Genomic DNA, 27,967 nt, shown 5'->3' on the forward strand with positions numbered 1-27,967 from the left:
CACATTCAGGACTTTGTTTTGTTTGCCAGTGCATCTAGAATGGCACCTGGCACATAGATGCTATATTTGTTGGATGAATAGATGAGTAAATTAGAAGTAATGATCTTTTTCCTCTTTAAAGGCCTTCCTCACTCATTAAGCCTTCCATGGCAACTCCAAGCCTCGGTAATCTCAGACTTTAATCAGACCACTGGCTTAGCTATTTTTACATCTAATTTAATCTGTCCTTACATAGATTGTCCTTTATCTCTCTCTTAAACATCTTCTCCAAGGAGACTGAGAACTCCTTGAAGTCAAGGCTTTATCAGGTACTACTTCTGGGGCTCCTGTAGTAACTAAGAACAAAAAGCAGTCCCAATAATTGTGGGGTCTTTGTGTGGCTAGCAACACAGCTTCCAAGCTGGGCAGGTTGGTGAACTGGAAAGACCTCAGGCTTTGGGGTCAGGCAGACTTGAGTGTGAGTCCTGTGTCAGATGCTTTAACTTGAGATACTGCAGTGTTTATACTTGCTCCTTTTCTTATCAAATAGGAACCACTGATTGTGATGTAGTGTTTTGTAGTAGGATAGAACTGCTGAAATCTGTATTTGGATTGGGAGACTAGAAGGACAGTTTTAAGGCATGGTTAAGGTTCAGTTAATGAACTTGATGTTTAGAATGCAGCAGGCACGAGTTTCTAAGTAACATGTTATTTTTAATTTTATGATGTAATATAATTAATATGTCTGATGTTTCTTTGGTGTATTTATTACGGCAATGATGCACTACTTTATTGTATGTAATTACAATAACTTTTGCGATCTATCTGTAACAGGCTTCAGTATGGTTTTCCCTCCTTTAAGGAAACAACTGGACACAGTTTCATCATAGTAATGATTGATTGTATTAGTAGTTCTCTGACTTTATCAGTAATGCATATGAATCTTTTAAAAAGCAAAACTCCAAAAAAGAGAACAAAATAAGAATCACTTGCAATCTCACCATCCAGAAATAACTACGTTACATTTTGGTGTTTTCTTCTTGTCTTTTTCTTTTTCTATGCATTATGTATATGCATTAAAAAAACAGTATCATACTTTATCTTTCCATGTTATTCTCTCATAAGGATCTATATCTATACCCTTAGATAACTTTTAAAAATTATTTTGAAAAAGTTTTTTTGAAAACTGCCTTATTATCCCATAGATAAACCATTTCGTATTTTAGTCATTTTTTTTAACATTGTTTCCGTTTTTTTAAAGTCCTCAATAAGGTGCGAATTACAGCTTCCTTATTTCCCGTGTTGAGGGAGCATTTTCTTCACTGTCCAAGCCTCCGTTTCTTCATTTTAAAAATGAGGGTGATGTCTTCCTTAGGGAGCTATTTGAGGGTTAGATGATACTTGTGAATGTGTTTAGTACAGTCTCTGGCCTCACAGGAGATAGCAGCTAATGTTCCTCATCCAGAATCTGGTGTTCATGTCCAGTGTTTCCTTTCTTTCTGATTTAGTGATAATCTTTCACCATGCATCGGAAGAAAGTGGATAACCGAATCCGGATTCTCATTGAGAATGGGGTGGCTGAGCGGCAAAGGTCTCTCTTTGTTATAGTCGGAGATCGAGGAAAAGATCAGGTAAGACATGGTACACGCTTCCTGACTTACTTTGTGTCTTGTCCCAAAGAGCCAGCATGTTACAGGCCCTCTTGGATTTCAACACATAATGACATTAAGGTCCCTTGACTGGTTTTCTTTAAGTAAAATGCCTAGTGGGTACCTTCCTTTGTTTTTTGTAAGTGATTCTATACTGTATTTAGAACTATTAGCAGACAAGTTAACAGCTTTTGCTGGTTGGGGTGGTGTACTGAACACAGGTTAAGTGAGTGTGACCTGGCTTCCAGGCCCAACCTGAGCACTGTTTCCCTTATGACCTTGGGCACCTTCCTTTCCTGGTCCTCAGTTTAGTTTCCACATCTGTCTAATGAGGTCTTGGGCCTGGCAGTGTCAAAGGTCCTTTTTGGCCCTGAGGTTCTGTGACTTTTTTTTTTTTGGCAGGTGGTCATACTCCATCACATGTTGTCTAAAGCAACTGTGAAGGCTCGGCCTTCAGTGCTGTGGTGTTATAAGAAAGAGCTGGGGTTTAGCAGGTAAGTTTGGCACTCTTTACTTACAGTTCCTGCTTATTGGATGCCAGGAAATGATTCCTTGATACACGAGGTGTGACAATTAAGTTCGGGAACTTGTTGGAATGCTGTTGCTAACCTTTTTTGATATCAGAGGGATTATTCATTATTAATTTGTACCAATTGGACAAACAGCTAACCAAGTTTGCTATTGGAGGTTCTTAAAAGGCTGCGTGAAAAAGTTAGACGACCTGAACTTTTCACCATCAATTCAGGGCTCTTGCATCACGACAATGCACCAGCTCACACAGAATTGCCTGTGAGGGAGTTTTTAGCTAGTAAACAAATAACTGTATTGGAACACCCTCCCTATTCACCTGATCTGGCCCCCAGTGAGTTCTTTCTTTATCCAAAGATAAGGAAATTTTGAAAGGAAGACATTTTGATGACATTCAGGACATCAAGCGTAATACGATGACAACGCTGATGGCCATTCCAGAAAAAAGAGTTCCCAAATTGTTTTGAAGGGTGGATTAGGTACTGGCGTCAGTGCATAGGTTCCCAAGGGGAGGACTTCGAAGGTGACTGTAGTGATATTCAGCAGTGAGATATGTAGCACTTTCTCTAGGATGAGTTTGTGAACTTAATTGTCAGCCCTCGTAGTTTTTCAGGGACTGTTAGTGGATGTGCAGAGTCTGAGGACGTTTACAAGTAGAGGAAGTAATAGAACCAATGTCCTTCATTCCTGACAATACATTTCAAACCATTTTCATGCTCTTTAAGTCCCCAGTCCAGTTCCTTACCTTCCGCATGTGATTTCTCTTCCTACATTTCTAAGCCCATTTAATGCAAGTTCCTGCAATTGCCTTTCCCTACCTCAAATTTACTCTGTTTTCACTCTCCCTTTGTCCTTCCTTTTTATTTCTGGGGAGGCTGTACGTCATCCCATGTTTAAAGCAAACCTCTTTGTCTACTCTGGATCTCCTCTCTCAGTTTTTTCAGGACTTTCACCTTCTTTTCTCTGCCAGCCATTCCATACCCCTTGGAAACTTTGTTCATTTTCCTGTTATCCTGTTAAACATGCAGCTGTCTCCATTCTCAAAAAAAAAAAAAAAAAAAGATTAGCTACACACCCAGCTTTGGCCCTCAGGCTAGCATTTCTCTTATCTTTATTATTATATACCTTGAAATAGAGCCTTTTGCACTTCCTAGCCGCCCTCTTTGCTGTCTGGCTTCTGCTACCATTATGAGCAACGTGTGCTCTTGGAAATCTTGATCACCTGATGCCGAATGCGACTTTTCTCCCTCTTTCTCCATCTTTTCAGAGTTTTTCCTCCACCAGTTTACTACTGTATTTGACAGTTAGCTCATCTTACTTTTTTGAAGCTCTGGAACCTTAGACTTCTAGTTGTAAATAGCAGAGCAGTGTGCGAGGGACTAAATCCAGAGATAGGGCGAACACAAACACTTAGGCACAGAGGGAGTTTATTGAAGGATACGGGGATAGCTCCTGAACCCTAAGCAGGTGAGACTTCAGCTCTGCTTCAGGATGGAGAGCCAGAGTACTGACTCCCAGTCTTTGCTCAGTCTCTCATCTGCACGTCTGCTTTGTTTTTTCCCGCTTCAGATCAGCTTTCTGTTTTCTATGGTCCCCTTGAGTGTTACATGTTTCAGATCCAACTGCGGGGAAATCAGTCTCCCAAATTCTGTAGAAAGAAGCCCACCCCTGGGCCAGGGGAGATGGGGTCGATCACCTAGTAGAAACTTGGCAGCTCTACCTACAACTGTGTATGGAGGAGTCTGGGGTGCGGAGTGCTGGTATGTGGCAGATAACCCACTATGCGGTCACCTCAGAAATGGCTCTCCTTTCTTGGCGTCTAGGTCACTTACGCAGGCCACTTTCTCTTTCCCTTGACCTGATTATCTCCTATGCTAAGCCGAGCTAGCATGTGTGTGTCTGTCCTTGGGCCTCTTCTCCCTCCTCTATCCCCAAATGTGTTCGCCTGATACTGACTCTGAACTCGTATCTCCAGCTCTGCTGCTGTCTGCTGTGCTGGAACTCCCTGCCTTTGCCCCTGCTGTCTCCTCTGCTCCACATGCCGCTCCCACCTCTGGTCACCTGCTGAATGCTCCTCACCTCTCAGGGCCTGCCTTCTTCCTGAAGCTTTTCCTCTATCCCTCAGTCACACCTCACGGCCCTTCCATCTCTTCAGTGCCTGTGGCCCTCTGTTCTCCCTCTCTCACTATACAGTCCCTTGCACACTGGTTTTTTTTTACGTCCAGGTGGTAAGTTTATTTAGTTAGGGGGCCTCTCCTGCTTATCTTTCTATTTTCGTATTTTTCAAATGGTCTGGCATGTTTGTAGTAGATGCTCAGTTAATATTTGTTGAGTTGAATGTATTATTAACAGGCTTTGAAGTTATTTTCATCTTATGTAGTCCAAAGATTGAATTTGATTAGTGTCTATCCTTTGGTCTTAAAGAGACTGGATCCTGCCTAAAACAAACTAGATTTGGGGTAAATAGTTTTGCCTTTTAAACTTTATTGTAAGGAGTATAGAAAAACCACAAAAGTGAAAGTGAAAACCCACCCATAATCTCAACGCCTAGGTAGGCATTGTTAGCATCTAGCTATATATGAGTGTGTCACTGGTACGTAGTTGTAAACCATAATTGGTATTTTGTTGTATATATTCTCTCATAATTGGGCAGGTAAGCGTTTTTAATAGATTGAGAATGAGGCCTGTTGCCTGTCAGCAGAATTGTAAATTTCTGGGGCTTCTGATTCTCGCTGCTGTTCAGTTGGTAAATGTCAGATGGGCGAGGAATTAGGCAGTTCACCGTGTTCTGGGAAGGTTTGCGTTTGAACTTAACCCTTCTGACTTCACTTTTAAAAATCTCTCTGTGCCTCTAGCTCTCCCACCCCTTTCTTGACGTTGCAGGGTATCAGGTTAAAGCTGATGGTTTCTTCTAAGTCATGGGCTGAGGCACGAGTCAGAGACAGTGCAAATGAACTCTTCCAACCACCTCACTTCACAGATGAGGACGTGGAGGCCCAGGGGCAGGGCTGTGATTCTAGCTATGGAGTTAGAGAACTATGGTCAACTTTGATCAGCTGTATCCTCAGTGCTGGAGCTTTCTTGTTCTCTCTTTACTGTAAAAGACAGTTGGACATTCAGCTGTCTTTGTGAGATGAAGGAAAAGTTGAGCGATTTCTGAGAGGCGCCCAGATTCCATCCCACCCGTATCCTCTCAGTATTATCTTAGATTAGAGCTGCCGTTGAGGACTTGATCCTACAGACTGGGAAGGAAGTGGATGGATTTATTTAGGAAAAATAAAGTAACCCACCATCACCATGCCTTTCCCAGGTCCTCTGGGGAGCAGCCCTGTGTAGTTGCAGCGGTGGCTTGAGACTGAGGGAATGAGGCCTTGGCGGTTGGTTTAGGCTCCGGCTCTGGCCTGATGAGCTGTAGACATTCTCATGACCCTTCTTTTAAAGCCGAGTATCTGCTGACGGTGACAGAGCAAAATAGCAGCGTTCATACCCAGACTTACCACTCTTTCCCTCTGAAGCTTTTTTTCTTAATCACTCTGCCTCAGAGCTGCTCCAGTTTTTTTCACCTTAAAGGGAGTGATTAGCCCTGTAACTTCCAAGTTTGCTTCTAGCTCAGAAGGTCTAAATTAGTCAATTCTGCGCTGTCCCTGCTCCCAACTCTTCAGCCCCTCTGGTTAACTGGCTGTCATGGGATGGGGGGTGATTGCAGTCACCGGAAGAAAAGAATGCGACAGCTGCAGAAAAAAATAAAGAATGGAACACTGAACTTAAAGCAAGATGACCCCTTTGAGCTCTTCGTTGCAGCCACAAACATTCGCTATTGCTACTACAATGAGACTCACAAGATCCTGGGCAATACCTTCGGCATGTGTGTCCTCCAGGTGGGTGATATCCTCCAGCGGGGACTGGAGGCAGGTCGTCGAGGGGGTGCTTGGGGGGCAGGGCCCCCCTAAGAACAGGTACACAGTAAAGAGAAGATTCACACGTACCGCTCTCCCCTAAGTATTATCAGTGGAAGACTTGGCCACTTCCCAAAGGGAACTTGGTAACTCTCCTGTATTGAAAGAAAATTTTCTACTTAAAGCTGCACATGTCTAGTGATACTAAAACTGGCAGTGACACTCTGTCACAACTGCTTCCAAGCGGTTAAAGCTGGTAAAGAAAGCACTATAGATTTCAAGTGACCCTAGAACCCAAATTCTTATTGTAACTAATAAAGACTTTGGTGACAGCTGAGCAGTGGCACTTGTAACCAATTAGGAACAGACCTATGGACTCATATGTCCTGTCCAGAGTGCTTGACTAACAGAACCACCACCAACACCCTCCCCACTCCTCTGCACCCTTTTCTAGTCCTTAAAATCCCCTCACTTTCCCCCTTCAGAGAACTACCTGGTGAATTTCCCTCACTGGTATGTATCCCCTTGCCTGGCAAGTTAATAGACTAAGTTTCACATTTTTCTTTGTTTGAGCACTGGTGGTCTTTGTTTTATTCTTTGATTCTTTTCCCCCATAAAAACGAAGACATTTAAGCAAAAATCCCCACATTTTGCTGTGTATTTATTATCTACATGTGGTATTATGATTGTGTACATTATAAAACATCCCTTATAAAACATAAAGAAATGAGAAAAATGATGAATAGAAGTTCTAATTTTTTCTTTCTGCTTTCCAATGGGGTGGCCCAGCCCCTGCTGGGTGCATCTCACCTTGGAAGGCAGAAAAGAGCATTTTGCCTCATTCTCACTTATAATTGATTCATAGGGAGCGGGAAGCTCCTCACTGTTAGCTGTTGCAGTAATGGTGGCTCCTTTAAGCAGTGGCTCCCCCATGTGGTGCACTTGAGTTTTGTCAGTTTCCATCTATGACCATTAGAAAATGAATGGGAGATGTTTCTGAAATTCAAGTGTGAATCAATGAAGATTGGAGGACTTCTTTCCAAATAGGATTTTATCAAAGATTATTAGGAACACTTGACATATAAAATCAAGTATACCTGCTTTCCAGAGCTGGGCTTTCTTCTGTGGTACCCCCAAGTAAAGGGCTGTGAGTGACTGAGTGAGTGAGTCCTGGTGAGTCGGGTGAGGGGTACGGTCTTGAGTTTGTGCTCTGAAGCACTCCTTGTACTTTCTCACCTGGCCCTTGGTTAAGCTGTCCTGTGGGTGCTCTTTGCATAACCAGCCCTTCCTAAGATATCCTCCTTCCAGGATTTTGAAGCTTTAACTCCAAACCTGCTGGCCAGGACGGTAGAAACAGTGGAAGGTGGTGGGCTGGTGGTTATCCTACTGCGGACCATGAATTCACTCAAGCAGTTGTACACAATGACCATGGTAAGTGTCTGTTTTGTAACTAAATTGTGGGGGGTCCAAATCAATCTGTGTTTTTACTGTAGGCCACTTTCTTTTAAGAATTCCTGTTGAGCAACGCCAGTGAGCAGTTAGCACAGTCTCTGAGCTGGGAGCTCTTTGCCTGCAGCTAATGAGAAAGTCACTGCAGAGAAGTCTCAGTGACCCTAAGTGTGCCTCTGAATCTGTGAATTTCGCGTTTGCTGTCAGGTATTTGCAAATTCTACACCGATGAGATTCAGCTGTTATGTAGTTAAATTTCTGAAATAGTGTTCTGTAGTCATGCCAGTGCCTAAATTTGTGTGTTGCGAAAAAGGGACTGTGCACGTAGTTCCTCACTGGCCTTCATCCTAATGGGTAATGCAGGAACGCTTGCCAGTTCCACTCCCACGTTGGTGAGAACTTCGACTCTGGGAGGGTTCGTTTTCTCCCAAAGCTGAGGACTTGGTTAGGAGTGGGGATGTGTTCTGAGTGGCAGGTAGTGAGTCCTGTCCACGACCCAGCTGCTATGGGAATGGTGCTAAGATTGGCCTCAGAGTTTTGTGAGCTGCATTGTTCTGGTGAAATGGGCTTTCCTCAAATCTTAGTACTTACTTCCTGTCACCGCAACTCCTCACTTCTCACTGCAGCCTCTCTGGCCTTCTTGAAGGCCCTCAGACATGCCCAGCACACTCTCACCTCAGGGCCTTTGCACTTGCTCTTCCTGAGGAATATTTGCATGACTCACTTCCTTACTACATTCATGTTCCTACTCAAATATCACCACCTCAGTGTGGTCTTTTCTTACACTCTGTTGAAAACAGGTGGTTCCATCTGTCACTCCTTTAATCTGCTTTGTTTTTCTTCTAAGCATTTTATAGCTCCCTAAAGTTGTATATTTGCTTATTGTCTGTCTTCCTGTGCTAGTCTCTAAACTTCATGAGAGCAGGGATTTAATTTTCCTCACTGGTATATTCCCAGATCCTGGAAGAGTGCCTGGTCTTCAGTAAATGCTCATTAAATATTTGTGAATGAACAAATACATGACTTCGTGCCCATGGCAGTGGGTTTGGTCTTTCTCCCTCTCTTACTTGGCTGACTGCTTACCACCTCAGAGGGCCTTTCCTCATTACCCTGTGTGAGTCGTTCCATCCCCACCCCCACATTTGTTATCACTGCACCCTGCTTTTCATTTGTAGCATGTGCCAAAATTGGCGTCTATTTACACATTTGTCTGTCTCCAACCATGAGACGGTAAGCTCCATGAGAACAGAGGTCATGCTTTAGTAAACACCAGTGTGTACCCAGCATGTCTGGCGTCGGCACGTACATTTTATTGAACAAATTGACACATGATGCTGGATAAAATGTGGAAAAGGTCAAAGATGAGGTGAGGGGAAGTTTGTTGTAATAAGAAGCATTGCATTTAGGGTCTGATTCCAGTTACAGGTAGCATCTGGCCAGTTTAGCACAGCAGGTTGTGGAGAAGTGGATTTTGTTTCTAGCAGCATCACTGGCACCTCCTTTATCCTGGGGTTGCTTGACAGACCGTCTTCGCATTTGGACCCTGAGCCTCAGCGTCATGTGGATGCCTTTGTTAATGGATGTTGTCTCTTTCAGGACGTGCATTCCAGATACAGGACTGAGGCCCACCAGGATGTGGTGGGAAGATTTAATGAGAGGTAGGTCTGTCGCAAATGTCTCAGGCCCTTACGTGTGGGGAGCCGCAGAGGGAGGTCCGGCCGAAAGCTGCTTCTGTGTGAGGGAGGGTAACACAGGAGTCCAACATGGTGAGCTTTCTGACAGTAGCAGTAGTTGTAAAGCTAACTAGAAGCAGTAAAAGTGAGTGGAAAGCTGGGACCAGGAGACCTGGATTCGTCTTGCTTCTGGCCCTAACCAAGTCACTCTCCTTCTCTGGCTCTTAGCTTACTCATCTCTCAAAGGGGTGATTTGTCTGGATCACAATTTCCCAAAATGTGTTTTGCAGAACACTAGTGTTTTAAGAGAGATCTTACGAAAAAGGGGTTTTCTGGCCAAGTAAATCTGGGAAGTGCTGCTGCTGGTTTTCCTTCATGAAGATTCACATCAGCCTGTTGGAGCCTCTGAGAAGTCTTGCAGCAGCAGGGACCTGTTTAACTTATTGTTTCCCAAATTTATTTGGCCACAGGGCCCTTTTTTAGGGAACAGCAGTTAGCAACCTGTGAAACACCTTAAGAATATACTGTGGCCTAGATCAGCGGTTCTCACCTGGAGCACTTTTGCCCCAGGGGACATTTGGCAAAGTCTGGAGACACTTTAATTGTCATGACTGGGGGGAGAGAGGGGCTGGTAGAGGGTGCTACTGGCAGCTAGTGGGTAGGGGCCAGGGATGCTGTTAAATAGCTTACAAGGCACAGAACAGCCCTTCCAACAAGAAAATTATCTCGTCCAAAAGGGCAGTAGTGTTGAGGTTTAGAAGTCCTGGCTTTGATGAACCCTGGGCCTTTCGAAGTTTAACTATCTCTGATGCTTTAATTCAGTAGAAGGAGTAGGCCAGGAGGTTACTGTGTGCTACTAGGTAGAACCAAAGCCTGTGAAAATAGTGCATAAGCCCTTTTCTTGAAATTGTGGGAGAAGTTTGAATTTTATAGCCAAGCACATGTTTTTCTACACACAAGAATGTTTATATTACATTTCTTAAGGGACCGTTCCTCCCCTCCCTTTTATTTGTTCTTCCTTGTGACAGAAGGTAAATCCATTTGTGCATGTATGTGTTTCCCTGTGTGACCGGTGAGCATGTGTGGGGTGGGTTGGAGTTCCCCATTTCAAGGTGGCCTGAGACACCTTAGTGCTGCAGGGTGAACCTAGGAGGATGTGGGCAGGGCCAGATGGCTCAGGGAACAGTGGTGGTTGTAACCAGTCTCTTAAGAGAGTTCTTGGTTTTCTTTGCTGCCTAAAGCATGTTCAGGTGCCTTGTAGAGGAGGCACGGAATCCCCTCGCATTGCTCTCCAAATGGTTTTGGCTTTCTTAGCGACGTGGGGCCAAATGATTTTCCTGAAGAAAAGCTACACCTTTGTTGTATAGGCATCAGCCATCTCCCCCACAATAGCTCACTATGGTGGTTTTGTTCCTCAGATTTATCCTTTCTCTGGCCTCTTGTAAGAAGTGTCTTGTCATTGATGACCAGCTCAACATCCTGCCCATCTCCTCCCATGCTGCCAGCATTGAGGCCCTACCCCCTCAGACTCCGGTGAGTCAGCCAGGGGTCCGAGAATCTGTGGGAGGCTGTGTTTTCTGTGTTGACCCTCCTGTGGCAGTGGCAGACCTTCTCTCCTCTCTGGTAGGATGAGAGTCTTGGTCCTGCGGACCTGGAGCTGAAGGAGTTGAAGGAGAGTTTGCAGGACACCCAGCCGGTGGGTGTGTTGGTAGACTGCTGCAAGACCCTAGACCAGGTGAGTGTGGCGTTCAGAACCTCCTCGCCCCAGGATAAACAACGCAGGTAAAATATACCCTGCAGAAAGCAACAGAAGCCAAGTTAGGACAAGTTGAGACTTGGATCCTGTCTGGGGAAGAGGCCTTTTCCTTGCTCAGGCTCTGTGCTGTCTGGGTTCACAACAGAAGTCCATGGATCACCGTAAGAGCTGTGGGTCAGGGGGAGATGGATTAAATTTAAAGAGGAACCCCCTGAGCACTTCCCAAGAGAGGGTGACATGCCTGTGTTCTTTCATTTTAATTAAGTTTTGATGACATAAAGGTTGTGCTTTTGCCTTGTACAGAAGTGAGAAGAGAGCTTGAGGACCTATGTCCTTACCCCGGTTCCGGTGTGAGGCCTGCTGAGGGCCCTCTGGGGTGGTGTGTACCTATCCTTAGGTATAGACAGCAGGCTGGGTGGGAGCTGCCAGGATGCAATTCTGTGCTCGCTGGGGTCCAGGGCTAGGACACTCGGCTTCTCCGGTGGTTCCTGGGCTGTGCTGGGAGCTGACTGGGCATGGCCCAGAGGCCTTCAAGCTGCCAGGTATGTTCAGGGTTCTCGTCTGGCCTGAGCCAGATGAGCAGCACAGGCCTCTTGGCTCTGCGCTCTGTTGTCATGACAGAAAACAGCGGCACTGACACCTCCCGCTTGGGGCTGAGTCCCAACAGGCAGCTTTTCCTTTTCATTTGATAAATAGAATCACCAACTCCATAGCTCTGTGTGCCATCCAGACTGCAATCTCTAGGCTGCTTGTGCTACTTCCTGGTATCCTCTTTATCACCAAAGAGAGGGAGTGAGAGAGGCTGGAGGAAAGGGCAAAAGAGGGAGAAAGCACAATGTCAGCAGCAGTGTTATAGCGCTATTGACTTATGCAAAACAAACAAAAAAGTAAGTACAAAAGAGTGTGCATTAAAAATACAAAGTGGTATATTAACAATGGAATTTCTGAAAATAAATAAATCAAAAACAATAAAATACTTAGGAATAAATTTAACTAAGGAGGTGAAAGATCTCTATGCTAGAAACTGTAAGACATTGATGAAAGAAATTGAAAGAAGACAAATAAATGGAAAGGTGTGCCATGTTCATGGATTGGCTGAATTAACATTAGTAAAGTGTCAGTACTCCTGAAAGCCATCTATATATTCAGTGCAATCCATATCAAGATTCCAGTGTCATTTTTTACAGAAGTAGGAAAAAACACTGCTAAAATTTATGTGGAACCACAAAAGATTCTGAACAGCTCAAGAAATCCCGAGAAAGAACAAAGCAAGAGGTATCACACTTCACGATTTCAAGCTATACTGTAATGCTATAGTCATCCAAACATTATGATACTGGCATAAAAACACGGACCAATGGAACAGAATCAAGAGCCCAGAAATAAACCGAGGCATATACAGTCAGCTAATATTTGAGAAGGTAGCCAAGAATGCTCAATTACTCAATGGAGAAAAGACAGTCTCTTCAATAAATGGTGCTGGAACAATTGGATGTTATACATGTAAAATAAACGACCTATTTTTTACAGCACTCACAAAAATTAACTCAAAATGGACTAAAGACTTAACCATGAAACTCCTAGAAGGAAGCATAAGAACAAAGCTCCTAGACATGGGTCTTAATAATAATTTTTTGGGTATGACACCTAAAGCACAAGCCACAAAATCAAAAACAAACAAGTGGGACTACATCAAACCAAAAATCTTCACAGCAAAAGAATCAGCAAAATGAAAAAGAACCTATGGAGTGAGATGATATTTGCAAACCGTATATCTGATAAGGGGTTAATATCCAAGATATACAAAGAACACATACAACTCAATAGCAGAAAAACAAATAACCCAATTAAAAAAGAAGCAAAGGAACTGAACAGACATTTCTTCAAAGAACATACGAAAGGCCAACAATATGAAAAGATGCTCAGCATCACTAGTCATTAGGGAAATACAAATTAAAACCCTAATGAGATCCCACCTCGTGCCTGTTAGAATGGCCATCATCAAAAACACAAGAGATCACAAATGATGGCATGGCTATGGAGAAAAGGCAACCCCTGTGCTCTGTCGGTGGGATTGTAAACTGAGCTTGTACAGTGATGTATGTTAATTCTCAATGTAACTGGAAAAGAAACAGTGGAGTTTCTACTTGGCAATCCCACTCTGTAAAGACAACTGCTATTAACAATTTATTATGTATCCTTCTGGATCTTTTTTATGCACATAAATAGATATTTTAAAAATATGCTAAGAGGTCACACTGTACAGAGTGTAAGTGGTCCCCTGTTAGACATTTGGTTTGATTCCTGCTTTTTTGCTATTATAAACAATGCTGTTAGGACATTCTTATAGATACGTCTGGGATTAGTTTTCAGGAGAAGAATTGTTTGATCAGAGTGTGTACATTAAAATGGGTATTGCACCAATATATGGAACCAACAACAGTGTTTGAAAATGCCTTTTTCCCTGCAGCCTTGCCAACACTGGATACTGTTAAACTATTACACGTCTTCACCAATCTGATATGGGGCATAGGATCACTGTTTTAATTTGTGATACTTAAATTATGAGAGAAGCAGGCATTTTGAGAGAACCAATAATTAATTTCATGTAATTACTGATCTGTTTTTATTTTTGTTTTGTAAACCAGATTGCTTTTTCTGTATTGGTTTTTTGTTTTAGAAAATTATTTTAGAATACATTTGTAGTTCAGATTTTGTACTCTTCTATTGTGTTAGTGGATTTTTCCTGTTGTATTTTATCAGAGTTTGTAACTTCCCTACTCTAAGGTAAAACACAAGGGGTAAAATACAGTGTTCAGCAAATACCAAGTTAGGACAAATAGGACCTGGATCCCTGTTGAGTGTTTCCATCTGGAGAGACTCGAGCTTCCTGTAGCCCCTCGTCTTCCTTCCTTTCCAACCTGGGCCTGCATCTCTTCAGTGTCTTTGTGTCACTGCCCAGTGCGTAAGGCAGCTTCTTTAGGACCCACCAGGCCAGGCGGGACCACCTGGCCTTCTCAGTCTCAGTGGTCTATTCCCACTGTGCTGGGGGGCAGAATTTGGGCCCTGTGTGGTGTGGTAGTCCCTCCTCTCATTCAGTGACCCTGGCCTCTTACCCTCCTAGGTGCCAGGCACTGCTCCGGCACTGAGCTCAGCAGTAATCACCAGGGACACACCTGCTTCATGGAGTTTACATTCTGGTGGGATGAGACAGGCAGTGAATCAAGGAGATAAGCGTGGCCTGTAGTTGAGTAGAAAGTACTATGCACGATGGAGAAACATAACAAGCAGCAGCGAGGGATGAGTGCTAGGAGCAGGGTGGGATGCTGGGTTCTAGATACCGTGGTCAGGGAAGGCATCGTTCCAAGGAGAGATTGGAGCAGACTTGGAGTTGAGAAAGTGAGCCATGTGGCTCTCTGGGGAGAGCGCTTCCGGCAGACGGCTCACCAGATACCCAGGCCTGAGGAACGAGTCTGCCTGGTGTGCGCATGGGGGCCGAGTGGGCTGAAGCAGAGTGAGTGGGTGAGAGTGGGCGATGATGGCGGTCAGAGGGTGCCCTTCCATGCAGGCCACTGGAGGGGCTTTGGCACTTACTCTGCGAGAGATGGGGGCCCGTGGAGCGTTTTAGGCTTGTCGTCTCTTAGCACAGCTGCCAGAGGGGTCCCCAGGCTTAATTTTAAAAGGATCCCTCTGGCTGTTGTGTTGAGTCTAGACTGGAGAGGAGTGAAGCGGGGGCTGAAAGACTGATTAGGAGGTTACTGTAATAACAGGGGCACGACAGGATGGTGGCTTCTGCCGGAGTGGGAGAAGGGGATGATGGGGAGGAATGGCAGGATTTTGTGTATATTTTGCAGGTGGTACTGATGGATTTGCTGATAAGTCAGCTGTGGGGAGAAATGGCGAAGGCTTTTATCCTAAACGATTGGACGGTTAACTGAGCTGGGGAAGATTGTAGGTGGAGAGGTTTGTAGGCATTCAGTTTTGAGTTTGACATGTCCTTTAGAGGTACAAGTGGAGATGTGCAGGGCCAGTTGCATGTATATGAGTCTGGGGTGTGGGGAAGAGGTCTGGACTGGAGATGTGAATTTGGGGTACTGAAAGCCCCGAGACTGAGAGGAGGTGACTAAGGAAGAGGGAGTCCAGGTGCTGAAAGCCTTGGTTTCTGGACTGTAAGAACTGCTCCCCTTTTATTTGGCCTTGGCATCAGCCTGACCTCTCCACAGGGATGGCGGCAGGTGGCTGAAACTTGGCTTTTCTCAGAGGTTACCTAATATGTCTCTTTTTACAGGCCAAAGCCGTCTTGAAATTCATTGAGGGGATCTCTGAAAAGACCCTGAGGAGTACTGTTGCGCTCACAGCTGCCCGGGGAAGGGGAAAGTCTGCAGCCCTGGGATTGGCTATTGCTGGAGCAGTGGCTTTTGGGTAAGGGGGTCCAGTTCCCCATCCTTGGGCACTCTGGGCTCCAAGGGAGCAGTGTGCCAAGATTAGGGCTCAGGGGACTGGGAGACTTCTGCGTCTGAGTGGGCTCCTGTGGGATTTTTCTAGGTCTCGAGTTCCTGTCTAGAAACAGCAGCACTTTTACTGCAGCTCCTCAGAGGTGCAAATACACATGTGCACGCAGGCACGCACACACACACACACACTCACACACACACACACACACACACACCAGCCTTTGTGAAGAAAGGGGGGTAAGAAACTTTAAAACTCTCAGGAGATGAGAAATGTGTACGATCAGCTTTGCTGACTGAGAAAAGTTCAAGTTTGACATTGTAATGATTTTGATCAATAGAAGATCTTATTTGCTTCTGAGGAGCTGCCTTGAGTGTGATGTTACTTTCTGTTCTTTTGCCCTGGGCGGAAGATTTATGCAACTGCCAGCAGAGTATGTGCTTCCAAGTTCACAGACATAGACAGTGGGCCTAGAATGGACCTGGGAGACCATGTTCTTCTATACGCAGCATCTTCCTTGGTGTTCCTAATTGCTCCGTGAGCGTTTCATAGAGGGAAAAACCCAGGAGTTTCAGTGACTCAGCCAAGATCCGCCAGCAAGTCCGTGCCCGGGGCGCTGGGGCTGAGCCCATCCAGCTCCCAATTCGTAGTCCTTTGTCCCTCTTGCTGCTCCCACGGTACCACACGGCCCCTTAGCTGTTAGCATCCTTTACCTCTATGAGAATCCCTCAGAGGTTTGCTGGGGCTTTGGCCTGAGCACCAGTGGAGCTTTCTGGCTTCCCAGTTTGAAACCCTCTCAGTACAGCTAGTGATGAATGTGAAGGGCACAGGATTGGGGAGCAGTAGTATGCTGGCTCTGCACGTTGAGGGAGCTGTCCCCACAGCGCCTGTCACACGTATGCAGTGTGCTTTCACACATGTCAGTAGCTAATTGCCAGTATATACTGTTTTCATGTTTTTAATGTGTTTTCATTAGTTTGGGGAGGAAAAATATCCTTAGGTCTGGAGTTGCTTTACACCTCCCCCTTCCCCTCCCCCCTAAAAAAGTGTCCTGACTTTTTCCCCTGCCATTGTCTCTGGTTATCACCTGTGTGACAGGAGCAGACAAAAATGTTTTCTTTTTTCTTAAGTTCCCTAAAAATTCCTTGAATTTCCCAATTACTTAAAAACAATGTCTTCTTCCTTTGTTCAACAGGTACTCCAATATCTTTGTTACCTCCCCAAGCCCTGATAACCTCCACACTCTGTTTGAATTTGTGTTTAAAGGATTTGATGCTCTGCAGTATCAGGTAGGATATTAGGATAAGAATTTATTTTAATTCATTGATGGGTTTAAAGCCAGGTGAAGTCTTTAGAATGCATGCTTACTTTCTTAACATGTAGTTTCTAAAGCTTGTTTCTAACGTTTGTCATTGGTTTGACTTTCTCCCCACCAGGAGCATCTGGATTATGAGATTATTCAGTCTCTAAATCCTGAATTTAACAAAGCAGTGATCAGAGTGAATGTATTTCGAGAACACAGGCAGACCATTCAGGTGAGGCTTATTTTAAAATCCTGCTGTGTGGGGCCGGTGTCCTGCTGTATTTAAATGGCTCTAAGATGTTTTCTTTTGTAGTCATTTTACATCCTGTGTAATTGGATGTCTTTTAGACAGTTGTTGTTTTCTCCTAAACCTGTTCCAGAGTTCCAGATTTTCAGCCTCTTCTAAAGGAAAATATTCAAGCCAACTAACAAATGTATGTAGCCAGATTGGAAAGTTGTAGTTTTGTCCTGTGAAAATTGAGTTAGTGAGGTTGCGAGTATGCTAATCTACTAAAAGAAATATAATCATTGTTCTGACATCAGTTCTGACATTGCTTAGTTACAGCAGATTTGAAATGATGTATCTTCAACTAGGACAATAACCCTCACCATTTAAAAGACGAAAAGAACCTTGCAAAAATGTACTCTGAATCTTTGTGGTTTAGTGAGTGGCCTATTTTCCTTTTTAAACAGTGTTTCCCTGAAAGCTCTATAAATTTCCGGTGTTCTGTAAGCATGAATGGCCTGTGCTTGTCCAGAGGCTGCGATTTTGTTAAATCCGTAGAGAAACACCGGTGTGACAGGCTTGCAGAAGGGATGGGCACCCATGGGCTCCTTGAAGCAGGTTCATTGATTATTTGTGGAGTTGGTTGAGGTGGGAAGGGGGCCGGGTAAACTTTGCAGTTTATGCCCTTGACCTTTATGTCTGTCATGGAGGTATACAGGGGGTGCCAAAAAAAATGTATGCAAGTGGACTTTGGTCAGTGTTGCTCAAGCAGTAGTTCGCCGTAATCAGAAGTGTCTGGACGCTGATGGTAACCACTTTGAGCACCTCTTGTCATTGCAGAAGTCAAATGTGACTTGTATTCATCTTTTGTTATCGGCGTATATTGAGTATTACAATTTTAATACAGTTTTCCTTCCTTAAAATGTGTATATATTTTTTTGGCACCCTCTGTATATGCCTGTGAAGAAGGTATCTTTTATCAGAGTCCAGATTATAAATGATGTTAAGTGTTTATGCCCTTTACCTAAAGATCTTTTTTTAAAATTTTTATTAAGTCTCTTTCTAGAATCTCTTTATTCTGTACATTTATTTTTCCCATTTTGCCTGATTTCCCTCAGCTGAGTGGAGGAAAGACTGACGTTGGGGTGGGTTGGGGTTGGGGATAGGCTATGGGCAATGAGAATATAGAAACCTGTTAAAACTCAAGAAAAATACACCAAAGAAGGAAACCTTTCCTTGAAATGTCCTGACTCAGCCCTTGCCGCTCCTCTCACATTACCAGGGTCCGTTTGTCTCCAGAGTGGAGTTAAACACAGAAGAGATGACCTGACTTTATGAGGCTCCATTTATGTCCCTTGGAGGCCTGCCTCCTCCTTCTTGCTGGAAATTGAAAAAGAATATTAGATTAAAGTCTGTTATGCCTCCTCTAGGAGACTGCGTTCTGCTGCTTTTGTGAAGCGTTTGTTTAGTTTTTCCCCTTAAGAATGCAAGACATGGGGCCCTATTAATGTGTATCCTGCTATTAGAAATGAGTGGGGTCACTGCCTCCCTGACCCATCAGCTTCTAGCAAAGCAGTTACAAAATCTTACTTGTAATGAAATAGAAATACTTCAAATATACAGAAAAGTGCAGAGACCAATATAACACTCAGATGCCCAGCACTCGGGCTTAAGAAATACTGACCTTTTGCTATTTGCTGTGTTTGTTTCATATTTTAAAAGTCATTTATATTTTTGTTTTAAAGACCTAAAACGTCACAGACACAGTTGAAGTCCCTCTTGTACCCCTCGGTAACTTTACTGTGAGATTGACATGTTTCCTTTTAATTCATATGTTTATATTTTACTACATAATTATGTGTCCATAAATGGTAACATACTATATTTGTCCTTTTTCAGCTTGCCTTTGTTTACTCAACATTTGTTTTTAAGATTTGTCCAGATTGAAGCTTGTCGATCTGGTTGATTTTAAGTACTATCTGTATATAGTATAGTTTATTTATATGTTTCTAGAAATAGAATTGTTGAGTTTTAGGGGATGTGTAGCGTTTCAATTTTCTTGGATTTTGCCAACTTCTTTAAATTTACCTTCATGCCAGCATTTTTTTTTTTTTTTTTTTTTGAGTTTTTGTTTCCCTGAGTCCTCATCAACACTGGGTGTTTGACAGCTATTTAAGTTTTACCTACAGTCCCTTGTGAAATGGGTCTCCTTCTTGTCTTAAGCACTGTACTGGTGACCAGTGAGGTTGAGTGCCTTTGTCTATGTCAATAGGCTATTCAGGTTTCCTCTCCTGCAAGCACCTCTTCATACCCTTTTGCAAACTTAAAAGATGGCAGGTCGCCCTGAAGAAACTGCAGGGGCTGTTTGTATGCAGAAGGATGTCAAGCTTACGGCAAGTGTATGACATTAGGTGGCCAGGCTAATAGTATAAGTAAACGTGTGTGTATTGTGTATTAAGAAGGGACTAAGTCTGAGAAGTATCCTGCCAGTGCAAGGAGACATGGCCTTTATAATGATGCTATAAAGCAGGTGCGCAGTACCTAGCGCATAGTAGGTGTTTCAGAAACCTGACATCCTCCCTTTAGCCACCACTGGGGCCAAGCTGTGCCTCTGGCTCACTGGCCAGAGTGAGGCTGGGGGAGCATAAGAAGACAGAGAAGAGAGAAAGGAAAGGGATGCGCCACCTACCAACACTAGGCAGGAAGGGGCATGGCGTTTTTACAGAGAGACCTGATTTTTCTCCCAAGCAGCCACCAGACAGGTATTTCCTCCGTTTAATGAGAGGGGACTATTGAGAGATTAAGTGACCTGTCCAGGGTCACACCGTTGGTGGTTGAACTCTTTGAATCTAGGTGTCTGACTCCAAGACCATTCCATTTTTGCCCTGTCAAGGAAAAGCAGAAAGCAGGAATGAGAGAAAGAAGAAATGGGAAGAGCGGCAGAAAGTTAGCAGCTTTCATGATGCCTCACCAGTGATCACAGCTGTGACATTAGGTGACCAAGCTAATGATATAAATTTTCTTTCCCACAGTATATACATCCTGCAGATGCTGTGAAACTGGGCCAAGCTGAACTTGTGGTGATTGATGAAGCTGCCGCCATCCCTCTTCCCCTGGTGAAAAGCCTTCTGGGCCCCTACCTGGTTTTCATGGCATCTACCATCAATGGGTAAGACACGTTGGGGAGTAGTCAGTGTCCCCACTGTAGGTTCTTGCAGATTAGGAGGCGTGTAATGTTGTGGCCTGGACTTAGATGGGTAAGTCTGATTCCCCAAGTCTGAGTCACTCAGGTGCTGCAATCTGTTCTGGGGTTTCTGCAAACAGGAGCTGGCCTCCTAGTAATCAACTGTTGCTCACCTCTGCTCTGACATGAAATGGGTACCACGAGACTGAAGAGTTTCATAACCCAAGTGATAAGTGTCTCCTTCTGTCTGTGGGCCTGATCAAGTTTTTAGAAGTACATGGATGGTAATGCCAATGTCTTATATCTTAGGATTATGTGAAAATACAGTATTAAAGTAGCCGTATAATTAGCATAAGAAAGCAGGCTTATAATGGCTCAAGAGCTTTTTAAAAAGTTTGTAATATTTAGTTGATGTTTGCTATAGGAAAATTAGAAAAAACAGGTAAGGAAAAAGAAAAATCACTGGTGATCCGACCACCTAGAGATAGTTTTTGTTAGAATTTTGGTGTACCAAATAGACTGAGAAACAACAGCTTGAACCAGAGTGGGGTGGGAGGAGGCGGAAGAAAGGGGGGGAAAATTTTGGTGTACATTTTCTGTGCATTTTTTTACTTTTCATTTTGAACAAGAACATAAACATAGTTTACATACTATTTTTAATTTGTTTTTTCACATACTATACTATAATATACTGTGAAATCTTTCCAGACCAGTAAATACATATCTTTAATATTGGAAAGATTTCTATAGGGAAATCATATCTTGAAAAGATAATTCTGTATTATAGATTTATTATTGTGACTGCTTTACTGAACACTGAAACTATTTAAATACAGTGGATTTTACTTTTTTTGTGTTAGCTTTATTGAAATATAATCCACGTATCATATAATTTACCCATTGAAAGTATATAATTTGGTGATTTTCAGTACACTTGCAGAATTGTGCAATCATCACCACCGTCAATATCAGAACGTTTTCATTAGCCCAGAAAGAAACCCGAAACCCTACAGTTATCATTCTCTAGTCCCTCCCTGACCTCCAGCCCTAGGGAACCATGAATCCACTTTCTATCTCTATAGTAATTTCCTATTCTGGACATTGCATATAAGTGGAATCATATAATATGTGGTCTTTTGTGATTAGCTTCTTTCACTTAGCATAATGTTTTTAAGGTTCATCCATGTAGTTTATATCAGTACTTCATTCCTTTTTATGGCCAAATAATACTCCGTTGTGTGTTTATACACATCTGTTTTTTCATTCATCTGTCGATGAACATTTAGGTTATTTCTATCATTTGGCTATTAGGAATAATGCTGCTCTGAACAGTCATCTACAGGTTTTTGTGTGGATATGTTTTCAGTTCTCCTGGCTACATATACCTAGGAGTGGAATTACTGGATAAAATGGTAACTTTCTGATTAATCGTTTGAAGAACTGCCAGACTGTTGTCCAAAGCAGCTGCACCATTTTTCATTCTGACCGGCTGTGTGCGAGGCTTCCAATTTTTCCATATCCTGGCCAGCGTTTGTCATCTGTCTTTTTGATTATAGTCGTCCTAGTGAGTGCGAAGCACTGTTTCATACGGTCTCCATTTGCATTCCCCTGACGGCTGGTGCTGTGGGCGTCTTATGTGCTTATCAGCCATTTGTGTATTTTCTTTGGAGAAACAGCTGCTTATATTCTCTGCTTGTTTTTCTAATTGGATTATTTGTCTTTTTATTATGTAGTTGTAAGGGTTCCTTATATATTCTAGATACAAGTCCTTATCAGATACATGGTGTACAAACGTGTTCACCTGTTTTTTTTCACTATCTTGATCATGTCCTTTGAAGTGCAGAGGTTTTGGGTTTTGTTGCTTGTGCTTAGTCTTGATTTTATTTTTTTCATAAGTAAATGGAGTTCTTTTAAGAAAGCTTTATTAAGTGGGGTAGAGCGGAGGAATAAAATACTTCAGACTTCCCATTTTTGGATCATTCTTTAAAAGTAGTATTTGAGTAAGATGAAGTAATTATACAATCTTTAAATATTATAATAATGAATATTACAAAAAGATGTAACAATATTAATTTAGAAAAAAAGCCCACTGAGCAATCTGTACCCTGTGGTCACATATGATTGTCACAAGACAAGGAGGAAATACAACTGAAAACTGCTGGTTCTGTTAGATTAGATTAATAGATGATTTTTTTTCCCCCAAATTTTTTGTGAGTTGTTTATGTCACCTTTTAAGTGAAAGTAGTAATGAAAACAATTACTTGAGTGGTAGATTTGTTTAATCTTGATTTTCCAAACTGGGAAATGCTCTCTGTTCATCCTTCAAGCATATTACTTCTTCTTCTTTTTTTAAACTTTTATTTATTTTAAGTGTGTTTTTTCAGGCTCCATCAACTCCAAATCAAGTAATTGTTTCAGTCTAGTTGTGGAGGGCTCAGCTCACACTGGCCCATGCGGGGATCGAACTGGCAACCCTGGTGTTAACGAGCATCGCGCTCTAACCAACTGAGCTAACCAGTCACCCAAGCATATTACTTCTAACAGCATGTCTCATTAATTGACCATTATGCTGTGTTCAGTTCCATTATACTTGTAAAGGCTTCACTCACATCATCTTTTCAGTCCTTATTTTTCTAGTTTGTAGCACAGTCCTGTGATATGTGTAGAATAATTCCCCTTTGAGGGTGAGGCTAAAAGAGATGGAGTTCCTTGCTCAGAAGTGCCAGGACTTGAGCCCAGGATGGCTCCCCACTGAGCCTTTTCTGGGCGTGCACATGCTGTGTTGGAAATGCAGAGGTGAGCAGGGCTGTCCCTGGGGAGCAGGAGTCTGGTGTTTCTGCAGGAGGAGGAAAGTCGTTCTCTATTCCCTCCTAGAGAGTGGATTTGAGACCTTGTGCCTGATTGCCTTCGCTTTTGCTCCTAGCTACGAGGGCACTGGCCGGTCACTGTCCCTCAAGCTCATTCAGCAGCTGCGTCAACAGAGTGCCCAGAGCCAGATCAGCACCACCGCTGAGAATAAGACCACAACGACAGCCAGACTGGCCTCAGGTATCCTGGAGCTTGAGTGGGCCCTTCCTTTCATGACATCAAACCTTCCTGTGAATAGGCAGAAAGGTTCAGTCCCCGAGAGGGAAAGTTGCTCTTCTCCAAGGAGCAGCAAGCCAGTGACCAAATGGGAGCTGGCTCGGGCCTTCTGGTGGCTGGGCCCTTTTTGTCCCCATCTCAGGGCAGGATTGCATTGACTTAGTGAGATCCCTTTGGGCTTGGTGTCATGCCAGGTTGAACATCCACCAGAACAGTTTGAGACCCCTCAGTTTAAATTCTTGAGCCATATTTATGTGGGCACCGTGTGACAAAGGTAAAGCAGAACATTTGTCTTGCTCTTTTAGACAAAATGCATTTATAACTGTTTCTCATTGTGTGTGTGCTTCGTGGGGAACAGCGCGAACACTGCATGAGGTCTCCCTGCAGGAGTCAATCCGATACGCCCCTGGGGACGCGGTGGAGAAGTGGCTAAACGACTTGCTGTGCTTGGACTGCCTCAACATTACTCGGATAGTGTCAGGCTGCCCCTTGCCTGAAGCCTGTGAACTGTATCCTGCTGGCTTTCATTTGTCCTGTGAAAGGGAGAGGGGGCAACGAAAGAATTACACAAAAGGCTTGGCTCTTAGTTTCATAGGCTGCCGCCCTAGGATGAGAGGAAAGATAAACATTTCCGATTTTCCTTCTTTTCCTTCCCTAAAGTGTTTCTGCTCGGACACGGGGCTCCTCTTCCTAAGCTGAGGGAAACCCACATATCCTTGGCATAGTATGTCCTGTTTTGGGCTCTTTGATTTGTTCTGGTTTCTTAACTCCAGAGCCAGCTACTATGTTAACAGAGATACCCTCTTCTGCTACCACAAGGCCTCTGAAGTTTTCCTCCAACGGCTAATGGCCCTATATGTGGCTTCTCACTACAAGGTACGTGCGGCTAGCCCTCAGGTGAACTTTAGCCCGACAGTCCCCTTCTGCTTGGCTTTTCACATCTTCTGTTACCCAGTGGCTCAGGTGACCCTTCCTCCGGGACTTAAATGTCCTGACATTGGCAAGTGCCTGTGACCTTGCTGGAGGGATTGCATTTCCCATTGTTGTTGAGATGGTCTTGGGCTTCCAGCTTTGTATACGGAGTGTGGAATTCCTGCATGTAGCTCCACGCCTGGTAGCTGGAGAGGTGGGAAGCACTGCCCGTTTTAAAAGGGGTACTTCTTGCCTGTCTGCTAAACTGATAGGCTGAGGTGACATAGCAGTTGTAACCTGCTGGGGCTGTTGGACCCGGGACCAGCCTTGTACCTCTGGGTTATTTTCAGGGAGCAGAGAATGAAAATTCTGGAAGTCTGAAAAATTAAAGGGCACGTTGGAAAGGGTAACTTTGAGTGTGTGGGTAGCATTTTTACGAACACCCTTTAAAGGAAGGCTGGAGAATTGGTGTTAGGAGTGGTGACAGGTTTTCTTGAAAGGGCAGCCTCGTCAGGACAGAGTTCACTTCCCAGCTGTGACATAGGCAGTGCTAAGCTCTGCCCGCTCTGGGGCCTCAGCACTCGTGGTGAGATGACAGCAAGCGTTTGCGTCTCAGTCCCACTTAAGCCATTTCCGAGAGTCCCAGGCTCGCTGCCCAAGATACTAGACAAGCGCTTTGCTGGATTTGGGCTCATCACTTGGCTTTGGGGAAAGTGGTTCTCCAGCGTCCAATGATTCCGAGTAGCCTCTTGAGTGTAAAGGACTAACAGAGGAGGGGCTCTCACTTCCTCGTGTTTGTGCCCACAGAACTCGCCCAACGATCTCCAGATGCTCTCTGATGCGCCTGCTCACCATCTCTTCTGCCTCCTGCCCCCCGTGCCCCCCACCCAGAACGCCCTTCCTGAAGTGCTTGCTGTCATCCAGGTACAGAAGCATTGTGGCATGGATTTTGGGAACCACTTAGGTGACGGTTAATGGCTCAGTGACCACAGCATAGGAGGGGAAGCTGTGGATTCTTGGCCTGTAGCCAAGTGGCTGGGTGTGTGGAGGCAGGCGACGAGGGACATCAAGCAAAGCAAGGCCCACCGTTCATGGGTGGGCGGAGCTCATAACTGGCCACTCGTGTTTTGACTTACAGCTCAGCTCCTCCTAAAACAGAACTTGCCTGTGTGTTTGTTTTGCTCCTTTATTACAAAGGCAATAACACAGATTGGAATAAATGTTTTTAATGCCTGGTATATATTTATGCATTTTTATATCATTTTTCCTTTCCATAAACATAGAACCATAGTACTTGGTAATCTGCTTGTTTTTGCAGTGTGTTAAATGTTTATAATCTGCATGATTTTAAAAGGCTGCATTGTATTTCATTATATGCACTTAGCGTGCTGTGTTTAACCATTCTCCTATCGGACGCTTGAGTCATTGTGAATTTGCACTATTCTGTGTGAGCATCCTGTGTCTTCACTGACGTGTGCACACGCACAGCATGCGTGGAGCCCCTCCTCTAGTGTGGTTTTGGCTGTGGGTCAGGAAGATGTCGGCACTCTGCCTTGTCAGTGCGTGTCAGGATGCCCATGGGGCGCCATAAGGAAACTTGCATTGGAAATGGGTGGGTCAGTTACAGGCTAAAGCCTGAGCTGGAGTGGAAACAGCCGGCCTCGTTAGAACCGGCAGAACGTTGGTGTTGCTGTGTGATGGGCTCCCCCTGGGCCTGCCTCCTAGTCTGCACTGCCCTGCTTCCCCCATAGGTGTGCCTTGAGGGGGCGATCTCGCGCCAGTCCATCTTGAACAGCCTGTCCCGAGGCAAGAAGGCTTCAGGGGACCTGATTCCGTGGACGGTGTCAGAACAGGTGATGCGCTTTCCTGGGCACGTCTGAGTAAGTGAGGCCGGTGGCGTCGGAGGATGGTCGTGTCGCTAACTTACTGGCTTGTGTCTCCCACACAGTTCCAAGATCCAGACTTCGGCGGCCTTTCAGGTGGAAGGGTCGTTCGCATTGCTGTTCACCCGGATTATCAAGGGGTAACGTGTCCTTGTGCCCCTCAGACCTGCTGTGCTGTTACCGGCTGCAGCCGTGGTGCCGGCAGCCTGTTAGGGCAGGTGTGCTTGGTTGTGAGACTAGGAAGCTGGTCAAGGAGCAAGCGTTTCCAGGCACTCCTCTGCCATGCACTTTGCCCGGAGCTGGGGTGGGATGATCACCTATGCTCGCTCCGTCTTTGTGAAGCAGATCTACTTCCTGTAATTATCTCCTGCCTCTTAGAAATCCCACTGAGGAACAAGCAGCTGTAGAGAGTCACTTTGGGGCTTGCTGATCTGTGGGCCAGAAAACACAGCCAGCCATCCTCACGCTCAGGTGGCACCTGGCTTGTTCTTGATGGGCCGACAGTGCGCGAGTGGGGGTTACACTACGCCGTCCTTAGGGTCTCTGTTTCGGCCTCACTGAGGGGTTTCATTGGTTCTTTGTCAAGTGCAAGACCCAGAGCAAAGGCTTTCTAGGAGCAGTGCAGGGGCACAGATGCGGTTTAGACTGACTAGAATAGCTCTCTTCCCTTGACCTGTTTCCCTTCGTGTTTGCTCATAGATGGGCTATGGCAGCCGAGCTCTGCAGCTGCTGCAGATGTACTACCAAGGCAGATTCCCTTGTCTTGAGGAAAAGGTCGTTGAGGCGTCACAGGAAATCCACACCGTCAGCAGCGAGGTAAGCATCTTTTGGCCGAACTCCTGGTTTCTGGGAGGACCCTTCCCTGGGTCTTCAGGAGCATCGTGGAGAACTGTACAGTGGGCTGGGCTCTGTGAGTACCGTGTTTCCCCGAAAATAGGACCTAACCGGAAAATAAGCCCAGCATGATTTTTCAGGAGGACATCCCCTGAACATAAGCCCTAATACGTCTTTTGGAGCACAGCTTAATATAAGACCCGGTCTTATTTTCGGGGAAACATGGTAGTAGCAGATTTCCTCTTCCATTTTGGAGAAGCTGCTGCTTCTCCAGCCTGGCGTTTGATATCTTCAGATCAGCCTCATTAGCCTCACTTGGAAACTTGTTAAAAATGCAAATTCTTGAGCCCTACCCCAGACCTAAGTCAGAAGCTCAGGTGAGGCCTGTAATGTAGGTCTTAGCAAGCTCCCAGGTGATGCTGAATCACGTTCCAGCTTAAAACCACCGCTCTGGGCTCTCCTCTTAGCACTAAAGCCCAGCCTCAGAGAAGTTCTGCCGCTATTGGTAAGGTGATTAATGCTAGGAACTGGGACAGCTTTTCACACACATTCATTTGAATTTCACAGTGTGCCTGGTGGGGAGGTGGGGAAGGGGCTTATATTTAAGATCAGGCTCAGATGTTTGCCGCTTCCCAAGTCACAAAGATATCCAGTGACAGACTTGAATCTTCAGCCCCCATCTTCAGGACCGTATCTTGTCTCTCTGTATCTGTTAGGCATTTCTAAACCGTGTGGCTCTTCTGCTTTTTGGGTTCTGAGCAGTGTGATCCATGCTTGTCTAGGGGTTTGGTGTACTTAGGAATGAGCACTGGACTTACTGGTGCTCCTGTATTTTAAAAACCATGGGAACAAACCAAGAAACCTGTTCTGGTGTTCGTTGTGTTCATTCTAGGCCGTCAGCTTGTTGGAAGAGGTTGTGAATCCCCGGAAGGACCTGCCTCCTTTGCTCCTCAAATTGAATGAGAGGCCTGCAGAGCGCCTGGATTACCTGGGTGTGTCCTATGGCTTGACCCCCAGGCTCCTCAAGTAAGGGTTTGCTCGTCCGTCCTCCCTGCCTCCCCTCCTTGGCCTTGCTGTCCTGACAGCGATAGTTCTGTGGGATGTGTGCCTGCCTTTCCAGCAGGGGTCTGTCACACGTTCTGTCATCCTGTTCCTCCTG

At 44.7% G+C, this 27,967-nt stretch overlaps 1 protein-coding gene across 2 annotated transcripts in view; it reads left to right on the forward strand.

Annotated features, from left to right (window-relative positions):
* Positions 1–27,967, forward strand: part of NAT10 (N-acetyltransferase 10) — a 38,958-nt gene that overhangs the window by 599 nt on the left and 10,392 nt on the right. For both annotated transcript variants that reach the window (XM_019738510.3, XM_074336197.2), the window contains exons 2-20: positions 1,488–1,610; positions 2,031–2,122; positions 5,863–6,034; positions 7,361–7,483; positions 9,098–9,159; positions 10,593–10,707; positions 10,802–10,909; positions 15,219–15,352; positions 16,578–16,671; positions 16,819–16,917; positions 19,944–20,080; positions 23,019–23,143; positions 23,538–23,688; positions 23,959–24,055; positions 24,899–25,015; positions 25,843–25,944; positions 26,040–26,114; positions 26,674–26,790; positions 27,701–27,834. In XM_019738510.3, coding sequence (XP_019594069.3) covers positions 1,503–1,610; positions 2,031–2,122; positions 5,863–6,034; positions 7,361–7,483; positions 9,098–9,159; positions 10,593–10,707; positions 10,802–10,909; positions 15,219–15,352; positions 16,578–16,671; positions 16,819–16,917; positions 19,944–20,080; positions 23,019–23,143; positions 23,538–23,688; positions 23,959–24,055; positions 24,899–25,015; positions 25,843–25,944; positions 26,040–26,114; positions 26,674–26,790; positions 27,701–27,834 — 2,162 coding nt within the window. In that variant the 5' untranslated portion in view covers positions 1,488–1,502. The remainder of the gene's footprint in view (positions 1–1,487; positions 1,611–2,030; positions 2,123–5,862; positions 6,035–7,360; positions 7,484–9,097; positions 9,160–10,592; positions 10,708–10,801; positions 10,910–15,218; positions 15,353–16,577; positions 16,672–16,818; positions 16,918–19,943; positions 20,081–23,018; positions 23,144–23,537; positions 23,689–23,958; positions 24,056–24,898; positions 25,016–25,842; positions 25,945–26,039; positions 26,115–26,673; positions 26,791–27,700; positions 27,835–27,967) is intronic.

This window comes from Rhinolophus sinicus, chromosome 14 (genome assembly GCF_057876585.1).
Source record: "Rhinolophus sinicus isolate RSI-liver-muscle chromosome 14, RSI-T2T, whole genome shotgun sequence".
Taxonomy (NCBI): Eukaryota; Metazoa; Chordata; class Mammalia; order Chiroptera; family Rhinolophidae; genus Rhinolophus; species Rhinolophus sinicus.